The following is a 23231-nucleotide window of genomic DNA, read 5'->3' on the forward strand; positions in this document are numbered from 1 at the left end:
AATTTATGCTTTACAATTAGACAGAATCCTGTTCCACAAAGCCTTGAGTTTCCCAAAATTAACTAGTAGAAGAAATACAACACTGGTCTAGAGGCAGTTTGTCAAGCAGTATGAGGCACTGCTGCTTCCTAGCATGGGTATGCATGCTTGGGGCTCAGACTGTGTTTACAGTGGATATTACGAGGCTGAGACTTCGCACAATAGTGGAGCAGAAGTGTTTGCTATGAAGTATTAGTTTGTTCTTATAAAATAATTCTTCTTGTCATTTCCAAATGCAGAACTGAGGACCCAGGAAAATCTTATCACTAGGAGTCAGCAGGAATTTGTCCATATCGGATGAATGAGTCTACACAGATCCACTCGAAGAGCCCACAGGCTAAAATCTGTAGCTTATGAGACTCCTGGCTGTGCCCAGACCGTGGAGATCAGAAATCACATCTCTAAAACTTCCGTAAAAGAAACCAGTGCTTTTAAGGATTTTAATGCCCAGTGTTTTGATCAGGATGAAGTAGTCACACAAGCAAGTTCTCATTTAATAAAAATGTTTCCCTGCGGGAGAAAAGACAGTTACGAATACCAGCTGATTAACAGCTATCGTCTACATCCGCTGAATGCGTGAGTAATGTTAGTTCTGACTCATGTCAACACTACTGTTATAGTAGAGTGAGTTATGGGCAATTTTATTCTTCACCTGCTTGAGCAATTCATCATTTAGATTATTGATAGAGCTGTAACTTTAGTTAACCTTGTGTAGAAGCAGTTCTCACTTCCGATAGGACACTTTCCATCAACATAACAGAAAATGCAAGACGTTTCATAAATTTGGATGCACCAGGAGCCGTGGGTCTTAAGCAGAAAACAAGTACAGATAGCTAGCTGGGAGACAGACAGCTCTTGTGGAGGAGGAAGAAAGGACAAAGAACTCTGGGAAGCCCTGGCATGCAGCTCGGGGAGGCACGAGGCACTGAGCTCTTCACTGCGTGCTATTCGCATCTCTCTCACATATCCAATTGTACCGTTCTTCCTGTATAACAAAATTATTGCATGCAAACTAAATTATGCCAGAGATCTCTAGTTCCACGACTAATTTCTTCTCATTAGTTAAATGATCAATTAAATGAATCTGAGTTTTGACTAGTCAAAACACAAAAACCAACAGGAAACTCCATTAGAAAACTTAAACAAAAAAATTGCCTGGTGACGATATATATATATGTATATACTCACATATTTGTCATATATATGGATATACAGCAATAGAAATCTCATTAGAAGGGAATTAACCTTTGCCAGATATTTCTAGAGCAGTCTTTGAGGGAATGTGTACCAGTACAGTAAATGGCTGGAATGACACTAGTGTAAAACACTGATGAAAAGATAGTAGGACAGCCTATTATGTTAAGTATTAACATAAATCTTGTTCATGAACATAAATACTAAATATGACTCTCCTGCATTACATGACATGGGCATTAAATGCCAACAGTTTCTTTGTAAATAAGCCTGTAACAGAAGTAGACAAACACTGGTTCAAGCATGTATAAAGACATGTATAAAATGTGGCTTGCTAGATGATCCTGCTTCCTATGAAATTTATGTACAAATGGCTCAGGATTTCCAGAGACACCAGGCAGTCATTCATCTGCGGTTTTACAACAGCTCACACAAAAACCTGTGGTGTTTGTATAGGCATTTGCATCAACTATGAATGACACTACAGCACTCCTTGCTTTCTCTTCTGCCTTATCTGACATTCTGTCCTCACTACTCTGCGCTGAATATTTAACATATTTCTTCCAGTCTATTGTAGAGTGCATCCGTAATACCAGAGGGCATCATGAGGAGCTCCACATCAGCCAACAGGGAGCCCAGTGCCAACCCTACAGGCCAGCAGTGACATTAAGCATCAAAAGTAATTAATTTAATGCAGCAAAATTGCCAGCACACATTTTCCCAAGTTTTACATTATTTTTATGGTGGAAAAAATAAAGTTTGGGGAAAAAAAAAAACACTACTATTTCCTCCTGATTAGTGTTTTTTGTAAACAAAGCACACAGTAATTGTTTGTAACTCTCTTCATCCTGCACCACACATTTTCTGGTACTCTTCACATGGTCAAAAGAAAACTGTGCTGGCACAGCCTGCTGGATAGATAACTAGAAACAGAAATAAAAATAAGAGCTGTATCTTAAAACACCGATGGCATCCCAAACAGCAGGCTGACACCAGTGAGCTGGAGTGCTGTTATTTGATAACAAAATCAAATGCATCCGCTCAGGAAGAGATAAACAGTGTCAGTGTCAGCGTGTGGGGTTTTGCAGTGGCCCCATCATGACGATCCATGGGAGGTGTTCCCATCTTCGATACCACCACAAGGTCCGTGGTGCCTGCAGGGCCACAGAAGGGTGCCTGACATGGTTTTGGCTGCAGAGGATGCCTGCTAGAGCACCCACCCCACGTTGGACCTGGGAGCCTTCCAAGGGAAATTAGCTCCCTTTGCTTCAGTAGGGCAAGGCTTAACCACAACTACTCGCACCACAGGGCCCTCCTGGGGCGAAAGAGATGGGACCAGCCTGCGACGACGGCTGCACCCCGGGCTGCCAAACCACCCGGGGCCACCAGGCCGGGGCACCCCTCTACCCTCAGGGTCCCCGAGCCCGCCGCCGAGGCTCCTTCCCCCGCCGCAGCCCCCTGAGGAGGGGTTCGGCCCCGCGGCGCCCCCGCCTTACCCCAGCCGCCGTTCTCCCGCAGGGCTCCCGGGGCGGGCCGGCTGGGGGGCGCCAGGCGGCCGCTCCGAGGGGCCGAGCGGGGAGCAGCGCCATGAGGACGGCGGCCAGCAGCCGCCGGGCCCCCCGCGGGGGCGCAGGAGCTCCGCGGAGCCCTCCTCGCCGCTGCCCCCAGCCAGGCCGGGCCGCAGCCATCCGCCATCGGTCTCCTCCCACGATAGGCGGGGGGAACGGGCGGCGGGACCTCCCTTTTCTCTCCCTCCCCTCCGGCCGAGCCGAGCCGGGGCCCGATGGCGGGGGTCGGGGCGTGCTTGCGGACGGTGGGGCTGCAGTTCTGGGCCGGCTCGCTGCGGGTGCTGCCCGCCTTGCTGGCCCCCGCCGTGCTGCTGGGGCTGCTGCTGGGCGTCGCCGCCGCTGCCCTGCTCTGCCGCTGCGCCACGGGGCCGCGCCGGCGGAGAGAGGTACGGGGAGGCCGGGCGGGGAAAAGGGGCGCCCGGGGGGCTCGGAGAAAGGACTTCAAGCGACTTTGGGACGGGCCCCGCAGCGCTGCTGGCCCGGCCCGTCGAGGGGAAGCATCGCTGGGCCCCGGTCCGGCGTCGGATTAACTCCGGATCGGCTGCGGGTGAACTCAGCGGTGGGTGGCGTAACTCGCGACACCCCTCTTTAAAGTGGTTTTACTGCTTACTCCTTTAAAAACGTACCCAAAGTAAATGGGTTGACTCAAAACACAACAACACCGCTTTTGGAATGTAAACGGGTTGACTCAAAAAAAAACAACACTGTTTTTGGTTTATATGTATTCTGAATAGTGCCCTCCTGGCCTTTATCCCTGAAAATACCTTCAGCTGACCCACTAGTTGTCTCTCACAGCCATCACTTCGTGTAGAAGGCTGTGCAGCTTTTTGGGGACAGCGGAAGATGAACCCCGTTTGCAGAAACTTCCTGAGATACTTGAAAATGACCACTTGTTTGTTTCCATTCTGCAACAGGAGGAACAACTCGATTTCCAGAGCAGGAAAATGAACAGCGTAAGCAGAGAGGATGAATACTCACCCACAGCAATAAATTTGCCCTGTGGGTACACTCGTAGACGTGAGACACACAGGAGGCAGAATATATTTGGCAGTTTGCTCAATGCAAAAGTATCAGGGTTTTCTAAAGTGTATGATTTTGTTAATGACATACCTGGCTCGCTGTTTTAAGGACGGGGGTGTAAGGCTCATACGTCTTTATTACACAGCGTTTGTTTTGACCACAGAATAACAGAGGTAGCACATACCTGCAGAATCACTACCCGGCAGGTACGTTTTCCGAGAATTGTTACCAACTTCTGCTACCTTTGTGGACCACGTTTGGTCTCGGGTCATGTTGGGTTACCTGGGTGCAGCAGTGGTTGGCACAGCTGGGAAATTCGGAGCCCCGCAAAGCATTGTCAGTGTTCAACGGGGTGTCTGGTTCAGCCTGATTTTTAACTGCACCTTTTTTCAACTATAACTGGTTTGCTGCACGTGCATATCTGCTAGGGTTGATCATCACCAAGTATGACATAAGAGAAAAATCCTCTTGCTCCCAACTGCTTTTAAGTGGGAGGTTTGAAACTCTGTTTGAAGCCATGCTTTAGCCTAATAATGGATTCACTTCAAATGCTGGATCAATGCATCCTATGTGAGTGTAAGCCTCTCTGATTCAGTTGCTCATTTTCCCTGCCTTAATAGACGGTATCTTTATTGTACTGTCACTACTAACTCAAATATAGCCAAGTACAATTTTATCCTTTATGTCACTTATGTCAATAGGGAATAGAGGCTGTCAGTTCTCTCTGGCCCAGATCTTTAGATGCGTTTAGGTGCTTAAATGCCGTTAAAATCAATGCTGCTGCTGTAAAAGAGTTGTTTATTTCAAAAGAAAAATAAACTGCCTGCTGCTGCATACAGAACACATTGCAGGGTGGTCAGATTGTATCCTAGGGGTCTGATTTCCCAAATGCAAACAGGGTGACATTAAGCTCTACCCATTCCTTTCGCATACTGTCTGCTGCACCTGTGCTGTGGAGCAGCTTACTGCATGTATAGCAGTTCTGAACTATTATTCTTACTGTATCATAGTTACTATATAGTTGCTACTATAATATGGTAGTATTCTGACTAGTTACTATATAGTTACTACTATAATATAGTAACATGCTTACTATATCATAAATACTATGTTGTTACGATTATAATATAGTAGTTACTCTATTATAGCCTTCTGTACCCAAAATAAAAGCAGGGATATTTTACCTGTTTTACCATGTTGCTTCCCAAGCATCTGAGTTATACGTGCAGTGGGAGCAGGGCAAGTACCTGGAGTACAGAGCATCTGTAGGAACTGCAGTAAGCCACCAGCATTTGTCACTCAGCCCCATTTAATTAGTTCTATATATTCAGCCTGAATCTGTGGGACTTGAATGCATGCAGTTAAGTGCCTTATTGGTGTAAGGATCTGTGCATACTGGGAAAGTTTTAAGAAAGCTTTACCATGGTAACTTCAGACATTACAGTGCACTGTAATGCATTTCTATCAATAAAACTCTCCTGTTAGACTTAATGGCATTGCCTAGAGGCTCTTGTGACCCTTTGGGTTGGAGCTTGTCTCATTATGATATTAGATTAGCTTGAAGAAGTATTACAGTAATTACAGTTAAACTCAGTTTTATTAAACTTCTTAATGATCTGAAAGGGAAGCTCGGTAGCACTTCAGTTTCATTTGTAGATATTATTCAGGAGGAGTTGCAAAAACAAGGACAAAAATGGTGAGGAAAGGCATGAGATCAGAAATGCTAGCAAAAAATGAATGTATCCTGGAAAAAATTAAAATGCAGTACAAAACTGCAAAGATGAGAAAAGAAAATTCTGAATGGCTGTGGTGTGATGGACAGTGTTGAATCCAATGTGGCTAATTCCACAGCTGCCAGTCACTCGACCTAAATTTTGCAAACTCATGGTTCAGGGCAAATAAGTGATAAAATTGAGAAAGTAGATTTGTAGCTGTTCTTTTGTCATTAATTGATTTTTAGAAAACAATATCTTATATTTAGCATGTCTTGGAGACTTTAACACAAGAACATGACCTGTATTATTGAGCACCTATGTTCCAGAGAGGTGACAGAGGCAAGTCATAAGAAATGAAATCTATTCCAAGGCTAGGCAATTCTCTCAATAAAATGGACTATTTTACATGCCGAGTGACCAAACAATTCAAGGAGAATTTTTCCATAAGACAGTTATTTGCATAGTGGCTGCAGCCATATAATTCGACTACGTCAGAAAGCAGTTAGTTGAACGAAAACCTGAAAAGTAAAAGAAAAAAGTCATCAGGGTAGGGTGGCTGCCCTTGTCCACAAGATCTTTTCCATCACTACAAGATTCCTTGCAGTGCTGCGTTTGGATGCATTGACTGGTGTTAGCATTTTTTGGTCTATGCTAGTGCACAGAGAAGCGTGCATGCAGAACTTTGTGCCCTCACAGTTTGTGTCTGTACCAGAGGCTGTGTGTGTTTGTTAGGGAAGTAGGGACCAGTAATGTATGCTGCTTTTGGGGAAGGAAAATTGTAAACATTTTGTGATGGTTAGTTGTTCTTGACAGGAACTTTCCCACACAAAAAACTTCATTTAGGAAGTTTTTCTTGTGGCAGGTGAGCAAAAATATTGGGCATTCTCCTTGTTTTAAACAATTACAGACAATTTTAGTTAACTTGCTTTAAGTAAGGAGTTTGAACCAAGACTGTGAGCTTGATAGTAATCAGGAGTAAGACATTTTGAGAGCAGGTGGATTGATTTGACACATTCACAGCCTTCTACAAATTTTGGGGATAAAGTTCTACTTCCAGGCTGACAAATCAAATTCATAATGTTCAGTAATTTAGAAAAAAATTATTCTTGAATATATAAAACTCTTTTTTTCATTCATTTTCAGTTCATATTTTTCCAAAATTATCATTTTCAACTGATACTGAAATCATTTTCAGAATGGAGATGTGAGAGTATCCAGGCTGCTGTCAGAGATCTTCCAGGTGAATCTGTATGATCTCAGAGTTACATTTTACCTGTTTTCTCTCGGAATTTCAGAAGGATGATTCCCAGAGACTTCTGGAAAGCTTCAACTGTGATGAAAAAGAGCACACACTCACAAAAAGTAAAGCAGAGCCCTATACTTCAGAAGAGGAAATGGTGCTGGAGGTAAAGCTACATTCTTTTTGGTGGATGTCCATTTTTTTTGGATGTAGTAATCGGCACATTAAGGGCCTTGTCCAAGCTGTCTTGATTGTAGTGGTTTGGAATTGAGCCCCTAAAAAACATTCAGGAAAAGTGTAAGGAGATTGAGCATCTTCTTAGGAATGCAACCATTTCAGGTATTCATTTCCCATATGAATTCTTTTTAATTTGAGCTACTTGTTTGGACATTTCAGTCAAGATCCTCAGTTCTTTTTGGACATGGGCTTGTTTTAGTTTAAGGTTTAACATCCTTGATTTCAAAAGGTTGGTGAAAACAGTTCACACTATTAACATAGGAAGAAGTACATAAATACTGAAATCAGTCCTGGTAGTTGATAATGGATTCTTTTCTGGAGAAGTTTTATTAGAGAAAATTTGACAGTGACAAAGTTGTTTCATCAGATCTAATCTGGAACAAATACTTCTTCCTAGTGCCTCTTTAGGATATGGGTATAGATCTGGGTTGGATTGTATAGGTCAATGGAGGGACATAGAATAAATGAACCAAACTTAGTATGTTTGAGAACAGCATCTTTAATGTCTTTCTCATATAGGAAACTCTCTCATCAAGTACCAGCTGAAGATAGAGTGCAGAGGTCAAATGACCTCAAGTAGTGAAACACCCACTAGTAGCAAGCTGGGATACAAGGACAAATAGAAGAATAATTTGGAGAGAATGTGGTAGAAGGTACAGGGTTAACCCACCCTCACTAAAAAATCCAAATAACTCTTTCTTTTTCTTTTTTTTTGTGGTAATCTCAAAATAATCATGAGAACCAGTCCTACCGTGTAGCTTTGCCTTTCACCCAAGGCTGATTTTACTGCTCTTGAAGAAGCTAAAAGTTGAGAGTAGAAATACTTAAAAATTGTGCAGTCCAACTCACTCTATTATGCGTAAATTAAATACATGCAGAAAGTGTCAGTTAAAGCCAGACAGCCTGTTGCTTAGCTTGTAATGAGGATTGGTTCCAAGACAAAGAGAAGATAGACATCATTGTAAACATTTTACTGTTGATTTAAATCCTGGCAGGCAATTAATCTTCATTTCAGTTTTGTGATGAAGAATGGTGACAAACTATGGTTGGTCCTTTTCCTTGAGTTAAATTACAGCATAACAAGTGAGCATTGAATAGATTCTCTTTTGGAGTGTAAATCCTGTGAGAGAAATTATGCAACGATATAAATGTGTGAATATTACCAACCCTTTTGAAATGATACCACAGCCTTTAAAAGGTTATCCTTCACAACTATATCCATTTCTCAAACAAGCCAACTCATTTATAACACATTAAGAAGTAGCCTTGTTATTTGAAAGGGCTTTCTCCTGTCTATTTGCCAAACTACTGAAGTTATATGTGTTTTTTTTCTACTCATTTGCTCCAATTCCCAGAGGCTTTGGCTTTTACTGACATCAGATTGACAGTTCAGGAAGATGCATAGTTGGAAAAATGCTTTTAGTTAGGTTAGAGCACTTCAGAAGAACAGATATTTTCATTCTGAGACCTTCCACACTGCAATAATACCACAATTACCATATTAATAATAACTGTGTATTACTCATGCCTGCTGAGAAGCAGGATGTATGAGCTCCAGCATACTGTGACATGGCTTTATGGCTTTGGACTGGAGCTGCTTTGCTCCCAGCCATTTCAGAGCAATGGATCTGTCGGGTTCTATCCCTGAATATGTAGCAGTGGGGCTACTTAGTATAAGCAAATGTTTTACATGCTGACCCCTTGCTTTTTACTTTATCAGTAAATCCAAAAATGACTTCTGGAAATAAATGAAATAGAGATGAAAAGGTGCAACAATAAAAGAGTCTAATGAATGACGTGGTTTGCTCCTCTCTTCCCATCTCTATTTTTAGATTCTATTAGTGATTTGATATTTCCTAGAAAAATCTATATAAAGAAAATTATTTTAACAAATCAGATTCTTTCATTTCATGTTAAAAAAAAAAAAAAAAAAAAAGGGTTAGAACAGGAAATCTCCTAAAGCTTGAGTTTAACTATTCTATTTGTTGCATACAGCCAACCAACCTTTTAATTGGCCGTGCATAACCTCACAAAACAAAGCTGATTACCCCATTGTTCCAGTGCATAAAGCAGTGGATAGGAGAGAGGAGGAGCACAAAGTCAGACTATGTGAAATAGCAGATTGTATGAAAAGAATGAATTCTCTATAAAAAGTTCTTTGGAGGAACATGGGTATTTTCTCTAGATTATAGGTGAGGGTTGCACTATAAAAGCTCTTCCTGGAAAAATGACTAGTTTTGTTTAATCTATTGTTTCTTTATTTAAATTGAAAGGCAGAATTTATAGCCATGATGATATCTGTGGAGCTTATTCCTCAGTACTTTCTATTATTAAGATTATTTCAATCTCCCATGTGAAGTCTTTACTTGCTGCTTAAAGGGAAAAGAAAGGAAATGAAAATAACTTGTGAATATAATAAACTATTGCTCATTTTCCCTTGCAGGTGTGAAAAAATTCTGGAGCAGTGCTAATGACAGAGTTCTCTTTTCTGAATTTTAAGCTCTGACCTGAATTGAGTCCTAGGAGAAGACTCCTCATGCCAAAGCTGAAAGTCAATAAGCATTCTGTTATCAATTGGAATTTCTGGGTTATATAACCAAAAGTGGCATGCAGTAGTTATAGTGAACAACCATCAGGTCCGCTGCCATTCTCAAACTTTAAAGTAGTTTTCTGTTCTTTTCCATACAGGAAAATGAGTCTCCTCTGAACAGTAACATCACGGCATTTGCATTAAAGGCAAAAGTCATCTATCCTATCAATCAGAAATTTAGGGTAAGATTTTAGACTCTACTTGTAAATATTAATAACAAACGTTCTGTGTCAAAGTAAATTGCAGAATCAAGTACCAGAAGAAAACTTACTGCCAATCTGCTTAATAGGGATCTTTGTTTATGGTCCATTGACTTGGGGTTTATTCTGTAAGGCATCAGCTGCTTTCATCTCCCCCTGAAACCTGCAGTGCTTTACATGATGTTCAGTCCATTTTCACTGTAGTCAAGAAACCTTTTCTTCCCATTAACATTAATGAAGGTTGTATCTGTCCAAGGAGACACAAGAAACACCCCACAAGGATCTGCCCTTCAGTCAGGAAGAATGCCCCAAACAGATAACCTCAACAGAAGAGTGCTTTTCCAGGCAATGCAGAAACCTGTCAGGATGATAAATGTTAATTCATGTGGAAACACTTTCACTGTGTATGTTGTTTAATTTTTTGCTTGAAAGCAAACACTGCAAATTGATGAGATGTTTATCTCCAGATTGTGTTGTATTAATTAACCTTGTAAATTTTCTTTGACTGTAGCCTTTGGCAGATGGCTCGTCCAATCCATCTTTGCATGAGAATCCAAAGCAGGCAGTTCTGCCTAATCAGGTAATGGAGACATCTACGTCAGGCAGCCTGGGATCCCTTAGCCAGGGAGACAAGGAGGACTGTAGTTCCTCCACAACGATACATTCCACGACAAGTGATGACAGATTTCAGGCTCGAGCCTTCCTCAAGGTGACCTGCTTCCCTGAAGTGCTAACGTGTGAGAGGTAAGCAGTAAATCTGGCCTCGTGTTTGGTTGTTTCCTAGTGCCCTAGTGGTTTTCAGGACAACCAGTAAAAGGCTGGCATAAATGAAAGACTGGGCTTGTGTGCATACATTCACCACATCGAGACAGGGTTTTGGCCTATAGCCCTAAAGCAGTGGTTGGAGAGACTAAAGAAATGCATTGTGCTGTACACTGAAAGTCAGTTTATTCTTTATGAAATTTGGGGAATCAGAACTTCAGAAAAGAAGTCTCATGAAAGGAATTATCACTGTTACAATAAGGAGATCCCTTTGTTTTGTCTTGTATGCTCAGTTCACTCGTGTAGTAGATTGTTGCTCATCTGGAGCCCTCTGCACTGTACAAAATCAAGTCACACAACTTGTGTCTTGAGAACAGCAAATGGCAGAGGTCTGTTCTCTTTGTTTTAGTAGGAACTATTCCTGTCATGTCTTGATACTGTACGCTTCTCAGATGCACAGTTGATGAGTATGTAGAGCTAATCTAAATGGACTATCAGCTCTATTTTTCTTTTAGCTACACAACAGTGAGATACCCTTAGATGAATGTGTGTCTGTATTCTCATTAGTGAAAATAAAGAAAATTGTATTTATGTCACCTTGAGGACTGAGGAAGGAACTAGCAATGAAAAATTATTTTCTAAATGTCCGCTCTTATGACAACTGTTTTAATTAAAAGCTTTGTTTTTGCTTTGTTGTAGCCATTCATGCTTATATTTACCATTCCTTTTTCTAAAGAGAACTGCATCTCCAACTTTGTATGTAGAGATATTTTATCTGAAATAGAAGGCAATGTAGAAATGAAGTGACTCAGCTGCTGTTCTAGAGGCAATGCTTTTAGAAGAATTTAGCAATTAAATGAAACCATTATATGTTGTTGCTCTTTTATGTGACCTTTATTTAGATTGATTTTAACACTTTTTAAATCTTTGTTTTAGTTTTGATATTAAGCTCTGCCTTTGCAGTCTTCTTTTAAAAGATCTCATGCTTCTTGATACTGAGCTCAGAAAAGAAAAGCATGTGGTAGGTACTCATGTCTCATTTATAGATATTTGATCTGAACACATTAGTTGAATATCAGTTTAGGGAATAATCAACATTAACCACTGGCTACATTGGAAGTAGTTTAGCAGAGTTGCACCTTTATAGTATTCTGTATTTTTCCTCTCTGTTCTGCGTGTGTATGATCTTCACAAAGGAGTAAAATATAATGAAATATATTGGGCTATGAAATACAGGAGGCCAAACTGCATAATCTAACAATTTAAATTTTTATTCCAGATAATAATATATAGTATTTGGGATTCACAAAAAGAGAAAAAAAATAAAATGAGTTTATGTTTTTGGGACAATGCTTATACATTGCAGCTCCAGGGACCCTAAGTGTTTTGGATAAAATTGAAAATTCAGTTCAGCTGAATCAGTACTATTGTGAGAAGTACAATAGTCTTGATTTTGTAGGGCAAAGGAACTAAGGTACCCTTTTAAACCATAGATAGATACCTTCATCAAGTCACAGCATCCAAAGCTGACAGGAAAATAAAAGGATTTATACAATTAAAGCCACAGAATACTTGGTTAGGAGAATTGTTTATGGTAACTGATTGCGATCAAGTGCAGAATCAATACCATTAATGAGTTTTAGCACAGGTAATATAAATCTAGACATACAGTACATAGATTTCTCCTCCCCTTCTTTCTTGACCTTAGACTGATCATTTGTGATATAATTTGTTAAAAGTGCTAGGAATATTTCAAGACGTGAGATTTCCTGAGCTAATTTATAAACAATCCTAAAGAGGAAGCATGAAAGTAAACCTGGAAAGCAATTTCACTTCTGATGGGTTTTTACTCTGTGAGTAGATGAGAAAGGGAACTTGAGATCAGCTTCCAGAAAGACATTCAGTTTGACTAGGGAAGGTTAAACTTGATCTCAAAGTTAATCATCAATTTGTAAATGAAGATAAAATAACAACATGGTGATGTAACCACAGAAACACTGAGGAAAAAAAAGCATTTAGCACACTTTGTGGCCCACCAGAAATTACCACAACAGGCTGGTGACTTGACCTTTAGCTGAAGCTTTGAATAAATTTGTATTTTCGCTAGAAGGGAACAAAGGCAAAAAAAGCTGGGGAATAGTTCCTTCTTCTTCCACTGTCATTTCTCTGACTTCAGAGTCAGTCTTTCTTAGAACCAGGTCTAGGAAAAGGAAACAAAACCTCTTTCATCAATGCTTTCCTGAATTCTTCACACACACACACATCCTTTTTGCAGTATGTGGTGTCTTGGTGCTTTGTGTTCAAAACTTGGCAAAATCCCATCCAAAGCATTGTCAAGTGAGATCCAAAACATGGCTACTTTAGCATTTTCTGTGCTGGGCAATAATGATAACATATTTCCCAGATTTTGCTCTTTTTTAATAGGTAAATGTGTTTTTATGTGTTTTTACATTAAATGTTAAAAACAGTTAACTTCTGCATCATCTGTTTTCAAGTACATGAGTAATATGCAAGTGGCTGTTAAATTTCATGTTTTTGCCTTCATCTTGGAAAAGCATCTTCTACAGCAGATAAGTAAATTGTCTGACATTCTAAAACAGTCAAGGGGGTAAGAGGTTAATGAAGAATTATCCTGGGGTTCAAAAATATCTTTTTGAAGAAACTAGTCTGACAATCTTAAATAAAAGAAAAAAAATAGTCATACCTTTTGTAAAAGAAGGTAGCTAAAACTTGAGATGACTACTTTTGGGTTACAGGTTTTATATAAAAATGTTTGATACTTTTTCTTAACTACAGTTGAAACCATTGTAATGAATATATTAGTATCCTTCATCTTAGGGGTTCATTAAACTTTAGAAAAATGGGCTTTCTATTTTTGAGTGATCTGTACTCTCCAGTAAAGGATAGTTTCAAATGTGTCAGTTTGGTTACAAGGATATATTAGATTAGTCCTTGTCTTCGTGTGAACATAACACCATCTTCCAGTACTCTTACTGAAGACAAAGCCAAATAATTTTTTTGTAATGGAAATACTACAGAGTTGCTGATGATGTTTCTGTTATTTTCTTATGACTCACTACAGTCTCAATGATTGACTTCAATCCACAAAACTTACCACAACAATATCCATATCATGTTCAATAGGCACTTACCATGAGTTTTGTTTCTTTCCTTTTAAATAGATGTTTATTCAGATTCTCAAAATATACCTCACAGACTTCTGTCATAAAAAGAAGATTAATGATGATTTGTTCAAGAAGATCCTTTTAATTCAGGAAAATGTAAGTGTTTTTGTTGGTTAATATTTCAGACAACAAAACATAGGAGTTAATCCCACCAACTGGTGCAGGCTGCCACAGCAGGCTATCTCACCTACTATTTTTAAACAGCAATGTCATTGGTAATCTATTTCAGAAGAAATTCAAAGAAACTCGCTTGTTAGTTGATTCTCTACATTACCTCTCCATGACCTTGTTTGCATTTCCCCTTTGCTGTTGTCTGAGGAGATCAGGACAGCTATGTGTGTAATCTGTTAAGAACAGAAGTATTTTGTAGTTGAATCCACTCAAGTAAACAGAACACCATGAATCTTATTCACTCAGAATTAATAATTTCTAATTATCAGGTCTTCGTCTGGTCCCATGAATCATAATTTATAATAAAACAGCAGGAAATAAAGTACCAGAAGGAAACTCAGGGTTTCTATCAACAGAAAATATACATAATGTCCTCTTTGTCCCTTTTTCTTCCATATACTTTTATCAAAATCCATTTTCCACTTCTGAACCAGAAGACATATGTATACAGTCAACATGCATTTCAGGTGGAGTCACAATACTATTTTTAATATTATTAGGAGGAAAAAAAAGGCTTTACAAAACTGAACAAAATAGGAGAGCTGCTGGTTCCACATTCCATTTTCCAGATCAGAATCACAGAAAAGTCTACATTGAAAGACACCCATGGAGATTTACTAAACTTCTGTAGGAAGCAAGGCCTTCAGTAAAGTTATCCAGTGTCCTGTCAAGCCAACTCTTGAATATTTCCAGTGAAGGGGAGTACACTATTTCTCTGGGCAGTCTAGTCCAATATCTAATTGCACTCACAGTAATGTTTGGTTGGTTTGTTGTTGTTTTGCATCGATTTAATGCATTGACACCCAAAGTTGTGTGATATAAAAAATAAATGCTTGTTACGTAAGGCATGTTTAAGCAACTGAAGGATCATACATTGCAGTACCAATCTACTAAGTAAGGGCAGAGGAGTAGTATTTGTCATTATTATTAGCTTTGAGGAAAAATCATCCAGGTTTCAACGTATTGAAAAACTTGAAAACCCAGATAATCATGTAAACTACAGTTTGTCACTTATGAACATTACAGGTATGTTCATCCATGTGTGTTAGCACTCTGCAAGCAACACTATCTGATTAGCATATCCAGATGCTTACCTGTACTTTTAAACACACATGTACACTCATAGCTGCCATGTAAGATGGGGCATGTGTGTTAAAATTAAAACATTTGTGGATAGATTCAGAGTACAAAAGCTCATGGACCAGTATTTACTAAAACTTGAGTTCAGTGGAGGTGAACAACAGTACTTACTAGTAGAAATGTATATATTTGTATTAAGTGTAAATCAGAGCTGCCGTATACTTCAAGTTTTCTTTCCTTGCTGCTGGAAGTGCATTACCCAGAGAGCGAGCTTTCTGAATCCTGTTGTTCAGTTTCTTTGTCATATGCAAGAATCAACATACAGATACACCCCCAAAATTAGAAATAATATATGTTTTCCAGTTTAACAAATCATCTGCCTTTTTTTTCAGGATTTTGAAGAATTACAGAAGCAACTTGATTGTAGACTCCAGAATACTGAGATGTCAGGAGCCCATAATTCAGAGTACCAAACTCTACAAGACTTAGAAAGGAAAGAAAGGGAATATTCTGAGCACATAATAGACAATGTAACTTTCTAATTTTTCTCTCATAAAATTTTATTCCAATGTTATTCTTTTGATGGGGAATGTTTGTTTTTGTTTTTGTTTCTTTAATGCTTTTTTAACTCTTGTGTTGACTAGTCCATGGTTAGTACTTCAGATGTCCATGAGTTCAGAAAACATTTTTATATTGCTCTAGCAGAGTATTTCGAACTCCCTTCGGCAGCCAACATTTTTTATACAAACACTTGTTTTATCACACTGGGTTTAGAGATGAAAAATGTCTACTGCTTGTCTGATGGTAAGATATATTTCAAGCCTAGGTGTATAGTCTGACTTCCAGGAATTTTATCATAGCACCTTGTTTTCTTCAATACTGTATAACTGAAAGAGTATTAAGAAAATATAATTTCTTTTCAGCTGAAATAATTACTAAGAAAATAATTATGTACAACCTTTTAGTATACTTTGCATATTTGCATTAGCAAAGCATTTTGCTTTAGCAGTTTTGCACATTATAATACATTTACATGCTTTTAATGTAAAAAAGCTTAATTGTAGGCATTTAAAAAAATGCAAGTTTTTTTCTCTTCAGTAGTATCCCTGTATCCAAACTAGCTTGTTGTCCAGAAAACTGGAGGTTAAAAGTATTCTGCATATTATTTCCCAGTATACCACATAACCTGGATGATAATCTACTTCCCAGTCCTGTTTCTGAGGTTTGAGCAAATTCACTGCTGATGAAAAGGAGAGACTGACAAGTCAGACTGATGGCTCTGTGGGCTGCCTGCACTGATTGACCACAGCACTTCAGCTCTGAACTAAACAGTCCATTATCTCAGCCTTGGGCCTTTCTTGTAGAGGAGTTAACATTTTTTAGTGTCTGATGGTTAAGTGCTTCACTAGAAATTTTCTCAGCTTTCTTTTGGTTCTCTGTGCATTTCGCTTTATAGGGGAAGAAGTCCTAGTAACGATGGTAGACCTTTGTGAGGTTTCTTTTGCAGTTTAATTTTGTTCTGTGAGAAGTTGATTGTTTAGCGTTCTGCAGTGTTAGTCACATAAAAACTCCCCGGCAGCCTTGCTGAGCAACATGAGGCAGTTATTCACTGATGGCAGTCATCCTTCAGTGGATCTGTCACTCTTAATGACAGCAGAAGCTTTTTATCTGTGTTTAGAATTATTTCCCTCTATGCAGATTCTTATACATCAGGACCTTGAACTAATCCACTCTCTCCCAGTAATATAAAGGTTTCCTTTGCCATATAACTGCAGAACTCACAGAACTTTAACATAAATCTTGCTGACAAATACATTTGCTTATCTTTATGCATGCTAGTAATCCCACTGAAGCCCACAGAATATTCACAGTTGTGCACAGTCATAAGTGTTTGTGGGATCAGAGCCTAAAACTAGAAATTGCCCTTACAATAATATATTAGAATCGACACATGCACTCTGCCAATACTGCATAAAGTAGTTAATTCTGGTACAGTTAATAAAGTCATTATGTAGCATGTGGCTGTGAAAGGTTTTGATGGTGAAAAACAGTGAAGATTTTTAGTTTTCCTTTTTCAGCAAAAATCATGTTTGACTGGAATTCCTACTCTTATAGATGAAGAAACTTTCCAGAAAATAAGTTTGTTACCCTTTCTACTTTTCCTATTAACACTAACAATATCATGGGCTTTAGCAGATGCAGTATGTGGAGAAGTAACAAACTCAGGATTTGTTACTTCTAAAAAGTCAGGATTGGCCAAACATACAACATACTGTTTATGTGCCATCAACACGTATATCATCATACGGTAAATAGTCTCAGGATAATGCTTTCTGCTGTAATTAACACTGATAGCTGTGTGTAGTTGCAGTGACTTGAATCTCATAGTATACTCATATGCCTCTCAGGGTAATGAAATACTAGATGATTAATGAGGGAAAATGGATTGTTATTTGATTCGTATTCGACAGATGGAAGCTTTCTGGAAGCAGACTGACAAAGCCCAGCAGGTTTTTTTGGACCAATCAAAATGCTCAAGTGCCAAAGCAACAAAGATAACGATGGATCTGACCGAGAGGATGATTGCAGTAGAAGGCTTATTAAATGAATGCCAGGATTTGCAGGCAATGGTAAAGTACAAAAAGAAGTGAAAGTTGAGAAATCTGTAGTCAATCTGAACACAAAGCATGATGCAAGTGTACAGAGTCTGTCAGTCCTATCTTCAGAATGCTGTAGACTGCTTACTCCAATTGTGTTTCTTTCAGCTTCATTGCAAAGACTTCAGCTTCTGTTGGCACTTTATAAAGACTCACAGGAGGGTGAACTCTCTCCCCATCAGTTCTAATTCTCAACATACAGTTTAGGCGGTCATGTTAGGAAAAAGTGATGTGCACGATATAAATGCAGCCAGTGAGCCAGGAGCCGAGAGCATTAGATCCAGTGTGAGGGAGAATCATTACCATGGGCATTAGGACATTTTTTTTCTTTCAAAATATTTACTACACTTTGTCTGAGAAATTCTAATTTAGATTGAGATTGTCATTTGAGGGCAATTCTGTGTGTCCAGTGACTTTAACTGAAATTGAAAACCCTTAGCATCTCTTAGGGTTATGGTCTTAAAAAGGAAAAATACGCTTATAGATGCATCAACACTGTGCTTTTTGTTCTGTTACCTTGCCCATATCTTTGCTTTGCTTTGCATAGGAGATACTGAAAGAGTTACTTAGAATTTATAGATTAACAGTACAATCAGAATCTGTCCCACTGCATTTTCTAGTAACTTGGAGAATAAGTGGATAGCTATCTTTATTTTGATAACTAATAAAAAGATGCAGTGATTATTAACTTGTTCGTTTTGCAGCTAAGTAAACCAAGCTGGCCATATATTAATATAATCTTTGCAGCTGCTCACACTTGACCCACGCTGTGCTTTTGTACAGTAATTCTTTCAAGTGGGCAGTCTTCAAATGAGGTGTTTGGATACAAAATAGAGCAAATATTCCTGCCTGAGGTCACTACCATTATACTTGCATCTCATTGCAAAGTCAGAGTCTGTGTGTCTCCATTAACTAGAGTAGTTGTCATGCTCTTTCCAAACTTACATCATTTACTAAAGTAGTTCCAGTTTCACACAGGAAATTTTGCTTCCTACTGTAATCCTGGGCTTCTCTAATAATGCAATGGAAGCTACTAGGTCATAAGCAGTTACAGTCATTTTTCATATATTTACTGAACTCCAGCTAACCAAACACTTGATGGAATCCCAGCAGTGTCAAAATGAGATATGTGTTCTCAATTCAAAATAAAGGCATGCAGTTGTGTGCCATACAGTATCTTGAAAAAAGGTCAAGGATTTACATGTTGTCCTTCTCTCCATCTTTACCCCATGAGAATTTGAGTTTGTTCTGCAAGCTTGTTATTGTTTTTTTCCCTCTTTAACATCTTGACATTGCAGGTAGTGAAAAGAGCAGTAGTTTTAAATTTGCTTTGTCAAGTGAATGTGCACTAAAACCTGCTGCTATCCTAAACAGGTCAAGATTTTCTGAAGTATTTAAGTACATCAAGGTTATTATCCATGTGGTCTTGAGAAGCCTTCTGAGTTTTTTGCATTGTTGGGAATTGAATAATAAAAGGACAAGCACAACCAAAGACCCATTCTTAGTTTCTTAACAGGATTGTTTGTTTGTTTGTTTTAGGACATTCAGGAAAGGTTATTTAATTGGGAGCTTATGGTGAAAATGATTGATTCATTGAAGTCCTATATACCAGAAGAGTGTAAGTGTAGATTAAATATTGTATCAAATATTCTGGACCATTTAACTGTAAAGAATAACCTCTCAGTCCGACAAAAGGAAGAACTTTTAACAGACCTGCACAAGGCATTCTGGGAACAACTAGCACATTTCACTAATGGTGAGTACGTAGACAGGACGTCATGACTTAACTAATTTGGGTATGAGTTGTCATAATTTTATTAAGTAGTACAAAAATTACGGCTTTGGTCCTATATCCCTCTGTTTTAAAAACATTGATGAATTGGCCAAGAATTCTGTTATTGTGAAGGGTGGACGCTTTGGGTTTAAGCCTTCTAGGTTTTGTTCCAGGCATCGCTTTGTACTTACTCTGCAGTTCATATAATCTATATCTTATTTCATTGATTTGAAGATTGAAGAAGAGTCACATCTGCTGCAAGTATTTTTTTTTAAGATTTCTCCATTTACTGTTTATGTACTTGACATTGTTGGTGATACTGGCTAATGTTAGGAACAGAAATACCTAGATATGTGAAAAATGTTGTTTTATGATCTATTACTACTACCATGTGGAGCCAAGAGAAGGTACACAAAAACAGTTCTGCTGTCACTCTTGTGAGAAGATAATTTTAACAGTTACTATCTTTAGAAATTATTCTGTTTTGCTGTGTCAGACTTAAGATATTCTAAATAGTCTTTTCTTCTTCCTTGTACAACCATTCAGATTGCCTAGCTGTAAAGTATGCAATTGTAATGAAGTCTCATCTGACTGTCTTACTGATTTAAGGTTCTTCTTGGTGTCACTTTGGGTGTTACCTAATGTCCACTATGTTGCAAAACATGCCCCCACCTTCTCAGATAGGTGCTGAATGAAGGGCTTAGTGATTCCCATCAGCACTCATGGAAAATGTTAGTATTTGTTCAGTCAAAAGCAGAATAATGAGAAGTGTTTTAATCTCACCGATTTTTTCAGAACCATATCTATTACTCATGGGCATACTTAAAGAAAACTGTTCTAGTGGAACAGCGTCAGGGTTGGAGTTCAGTAAAAGAAATAGTCAGACAATATATATTCTTGTTGCAGTATATTATTTCTGCATGCAAGAATATATCATCACTAAGCTTGAATATGAAATTGTGCCATATCTCAGGGTCAGCAATTCATAGAATCACAGAATGTTTGAGGTTGGAAGGGACCTCTGGATGTCATCTGGTTCAAACCCCTTCTGCTTCAAAATTCCCATGCTACAGACTAGCTCCACTTGAAAAGCATCAACTAATCATGTGAACAGTTTGCTGGTACTCACAGACTCAAACAACTCATGTCACAGATTATTTCATGGATGTTTATTTCTATAACTGGCACGCCTAATTCATCGTCTTCGCATATGTTCAGCCACTAACATTCCTTAAAAATCAACTTATATCTATGTTTGTTTGTGTTTTTTTTTTTCCTCTGGTTTTGTAATGCTTCTCTTGTTCCACAGCAGAAATATCTCTGTCAAGGCTTTGATTTTATGCAAAGTTGGTGTTTATAAATGATTATAAAATACCTATAGTCAGTAAAACCTAAATGCAGAAGGGCATTATTTAACAACCTCCTTATTTTAGATAGAAGTGAAACCAGTGAAGGGGAGGGTGTAGGATGGTAGTGAACCAAAAAAACTGATAGATTTAAGTCCCATGTAGCAACCCAAAAGTTTGCATCTAAAAAGACCATCAGAGTAAGAAACAAATTTGAAATCCTGTTTGGTAATTACTTTCCTGTTTTGTTCACTAACAGCTTTCCATGAGCTTATGTTGTGCGACAGCAGCAGATGCTACTTTCTCCCTGTGGAGTTAGGGTATCTAATCATTGGTGTTTTATGTTCCAGAATGTATCCAGCAAAGTAAAGACCTGATGCTGAAACGACTGGAGTGCCGTGCAAAGAAGAGAGAAGAGTTCAAACACAAACAGAAAGCTGAACAAGAGAGTCTCCTTAGTAAAACATTTCATACTGGAAATTTTGATGATTTTCTTAAGGTGAGCACATAAAAATGTTATATTAGTTTTTAAGGCTATATATGCTTCAGATTTCTCCCAGTTCCATAAAATTGGATGGTTCTCCTGAAAATCGTCTACAGTAGCACAGGTAGGAAAGGGTCCGACATCCTGTTGTCTAGGCTTGCCTGGGGTGTTTTCTTCCAGTGTTGGACTTGTCACATTGAAACCAAATGCCAAAGGGAGTTAATGCTAGATTGCATGTAGAAAACATCCTTTACTTAGATACTTTGTGTTTGGTTCAATACAGGAAATCTCAGGATGAAAGTATCTGGCCTACATTACAGGACTGCACTGATCTAATTGCATTCTATGAGTGAGGTTACTGAGGCTCAAAAGGCTATTAAATTTCACATAAGCAGAGGGAAAACTCATTATGAACACTGGCAGGATACCTTAGAGAAGGTTTGCAATAGATAATTTAATATGGTATACAGTGACCAATGTAATATTTTCTTGGCCATATTTTCTATAGAGAAAAATACCTCTGTTGTTACTGTTCAGAATGTATATAGTAAATCAGAGCTCTCAGCTGTAAATGCTGACAGGTGCAAAACTCCTGTAACTACTGAGAACCATAGACCCAAGTTATTAAAAAATAAAAATAAAAAAAATCAATGGTCAGTTTTCATGAAAGAAGTAATTTCAGGTTAAAATTGTTATATCCAGCAGCGTTAAAATTTTGATGAAATCTAATAACTTTGATAAACTGCTACATGAGAAGACCCAGATTCCAACTGTAGCAAACTGTCAAAGTTAGTTACTCTCAACAATCTTGTACTGCACACCAAGTTCTATATTGTATGAATTAGATAATGCCATTACTGTTCTTATTTGCCACACCTGTCTGGCATAGTTCTCTTCAATACTCCTTTTACTATCACATATAGACAAATGAGGTTTCAGGCACTTTAAAATACTAGAACACATTTTACTTCTTTGTCTTTTCATAACTTGAGACAGATAATTGTCACACATTTTTGTATCCACTGAGCACTTGTGAATGGATTTATCTTTATATACATCACTCATAAACGTCCTTGACACATCCCAACTTAGTTAAACAAAGCTTAGAAATTGTGTCAAAATCTCTCCCCTACAAAGTTACAGCCACACAGCTTCATGCAGGAAATGCTCTATTCTGTTTGCCTTAGAAAGCTAACAATTACACTTAGTTAAACTGTAGAGTAATGAGCTGCTTATGTCAGGCTAATCAGGAATGTGCAGAAGTAACAATTTGTTCTTTATGCTGCAGAACAGAACACAATTCTTAATGTTATAAAATGCCTGCGAGCAAGTATTAAAGGACAGAAATGTAAGCCTTTCTACTACCACAATGGAGAGACCCTCTTGTACTAAAACAGATGGGGCCTTGAGTCCAGAGACTCTTTGAATAGTAAGAAAAATATGTATATATGCAGCTCCCTAGTTTGATTTTAATAGTCCAATAATTATTTTGCGCAAACAGTCCCATTAACCTTGAGGAGCTATTTTAAACCTGGTTCACAGTTTCAGAGATAGTCCAGCAGTGAAGGAGTTGGCCTGAATCATCACCATAAGCCATCAAATACCCATCAAATGCACTTTTTTCTCTGCCTTCCCAGCGCCACCCCACCAAAGGGCTCATACCACCATGGTTACAGCCTGCACAGTAACTGACCTTTCTGATGGACTTGAAGTTGTTGCCAATCAGGGAGGTGAATTTTACAGTAAACCTTCTTCACATTGGTTTCTCCTGAACACCCACAAGTTAGATGGTAATGATTTTCTTGCTGCAACTCTGTTTTGTGTTTTTTTATATGACAGCATGACAGATTATAAAGTAAAGGTTAGAGTCCTCACATCCTTCTGTCTCCTTCATCTATGTTTCCACTGGGAAAGAAGCATTTTATTTATTTTTTACTGGCAGAAAACATAGGAATGATCCAGTGAAGCA

At 38.6% G+C, this 23231-nt stretch overlaps 2 protein-coding genes across 7 annotated transcripts in view; one reads left to right on the forward strand and one right to left on the reverse strand.

The window, feature by feature from the left end:
* The window catches only part of EVC2 (EvC ciliary complex subunit 2), a 70724-nt gene extending 67803 nt beyond the window's left edge, over nucleotides 1–2921 (reverse strand). For all 4 annotated transcript variants that reach the window (XM_040555510.1, XM_040555507.1, XM_040555508.1 and 1 more), the window contains exon 1: nucleotides 2730–2921. In XM_040555510.1, coding sequence (XP_040411444.1) covers nucleotides 2730–2921 — 192 coding nt within the window. The remainder of the gene's footprint in view (nucleotides 1–2729) is intronic.
* Nucleotides 2922–3004: 83 nt separating this feature from the next.
* EVC (EvC ciliary complex subunit 1) overlaps nucleotides 3005–23231 on the forward strand; it is a 53253-nt gene continuing 33026 nt past the window's right edge. For 2 of the 3 annotated variants that reach the window (XM_040555512.1, XM_040555513.1), the window contains exons 1-10: nucleotides 3017–3187; nucleotides 6832–6942; nucleotides 9702–9785; nucleotides 10315–10547; nucleotides 11502–11586; nucleotides 13748–13846; nucleotides 15394–15531; nucleotides 17473–17631; nucleotides 19198–19414; nucleotides 21129–21277. In XM_040555512.1, coding sequence (XP_040411446.1) covers nucleotides 3017–3187; nucleotides 6832–6942; nucleotides 9702–9785; nucleotides 10315–10547; nucleotides 11502–11586; nucleotides 13748–13846; nucleotides 15394–15531; nucleotides 17473–17631; nucleotides 19198–19414; nucleotides 21129–21277 — 1446 coding nt within the window. Of the gene's footprint in view, nucleotides 3188–6831; nucleotides 6943–9701; nucleotides 9786–10314; nucleotides 10548–11501; nucleotides 11587–13747; nucleotides 13847–15393; nucleotides 15532–17472; nucleotides 17632–19197; nucleotides 19415–21128; nucleotides 21278–23231 lie in introns of all 3 variants that reach the window. The other variant, XM_040555511.1, reaches the window with a different exon arrangement.

This window comes from Cygnus olor, chromosome 4, assembly GCF_009769625.2.
Source record: "Cygnus olor isolate bCygOlo1 chromosome 4, bCygOlo1.pri.v2, whole genome shotgun sequence".
Taxonomy (NCBI): Eukaryota; Metazoa; Chordata; class Aves; order Anseriformes; family Anatidae; genus Cygnus; species Cygnus olor.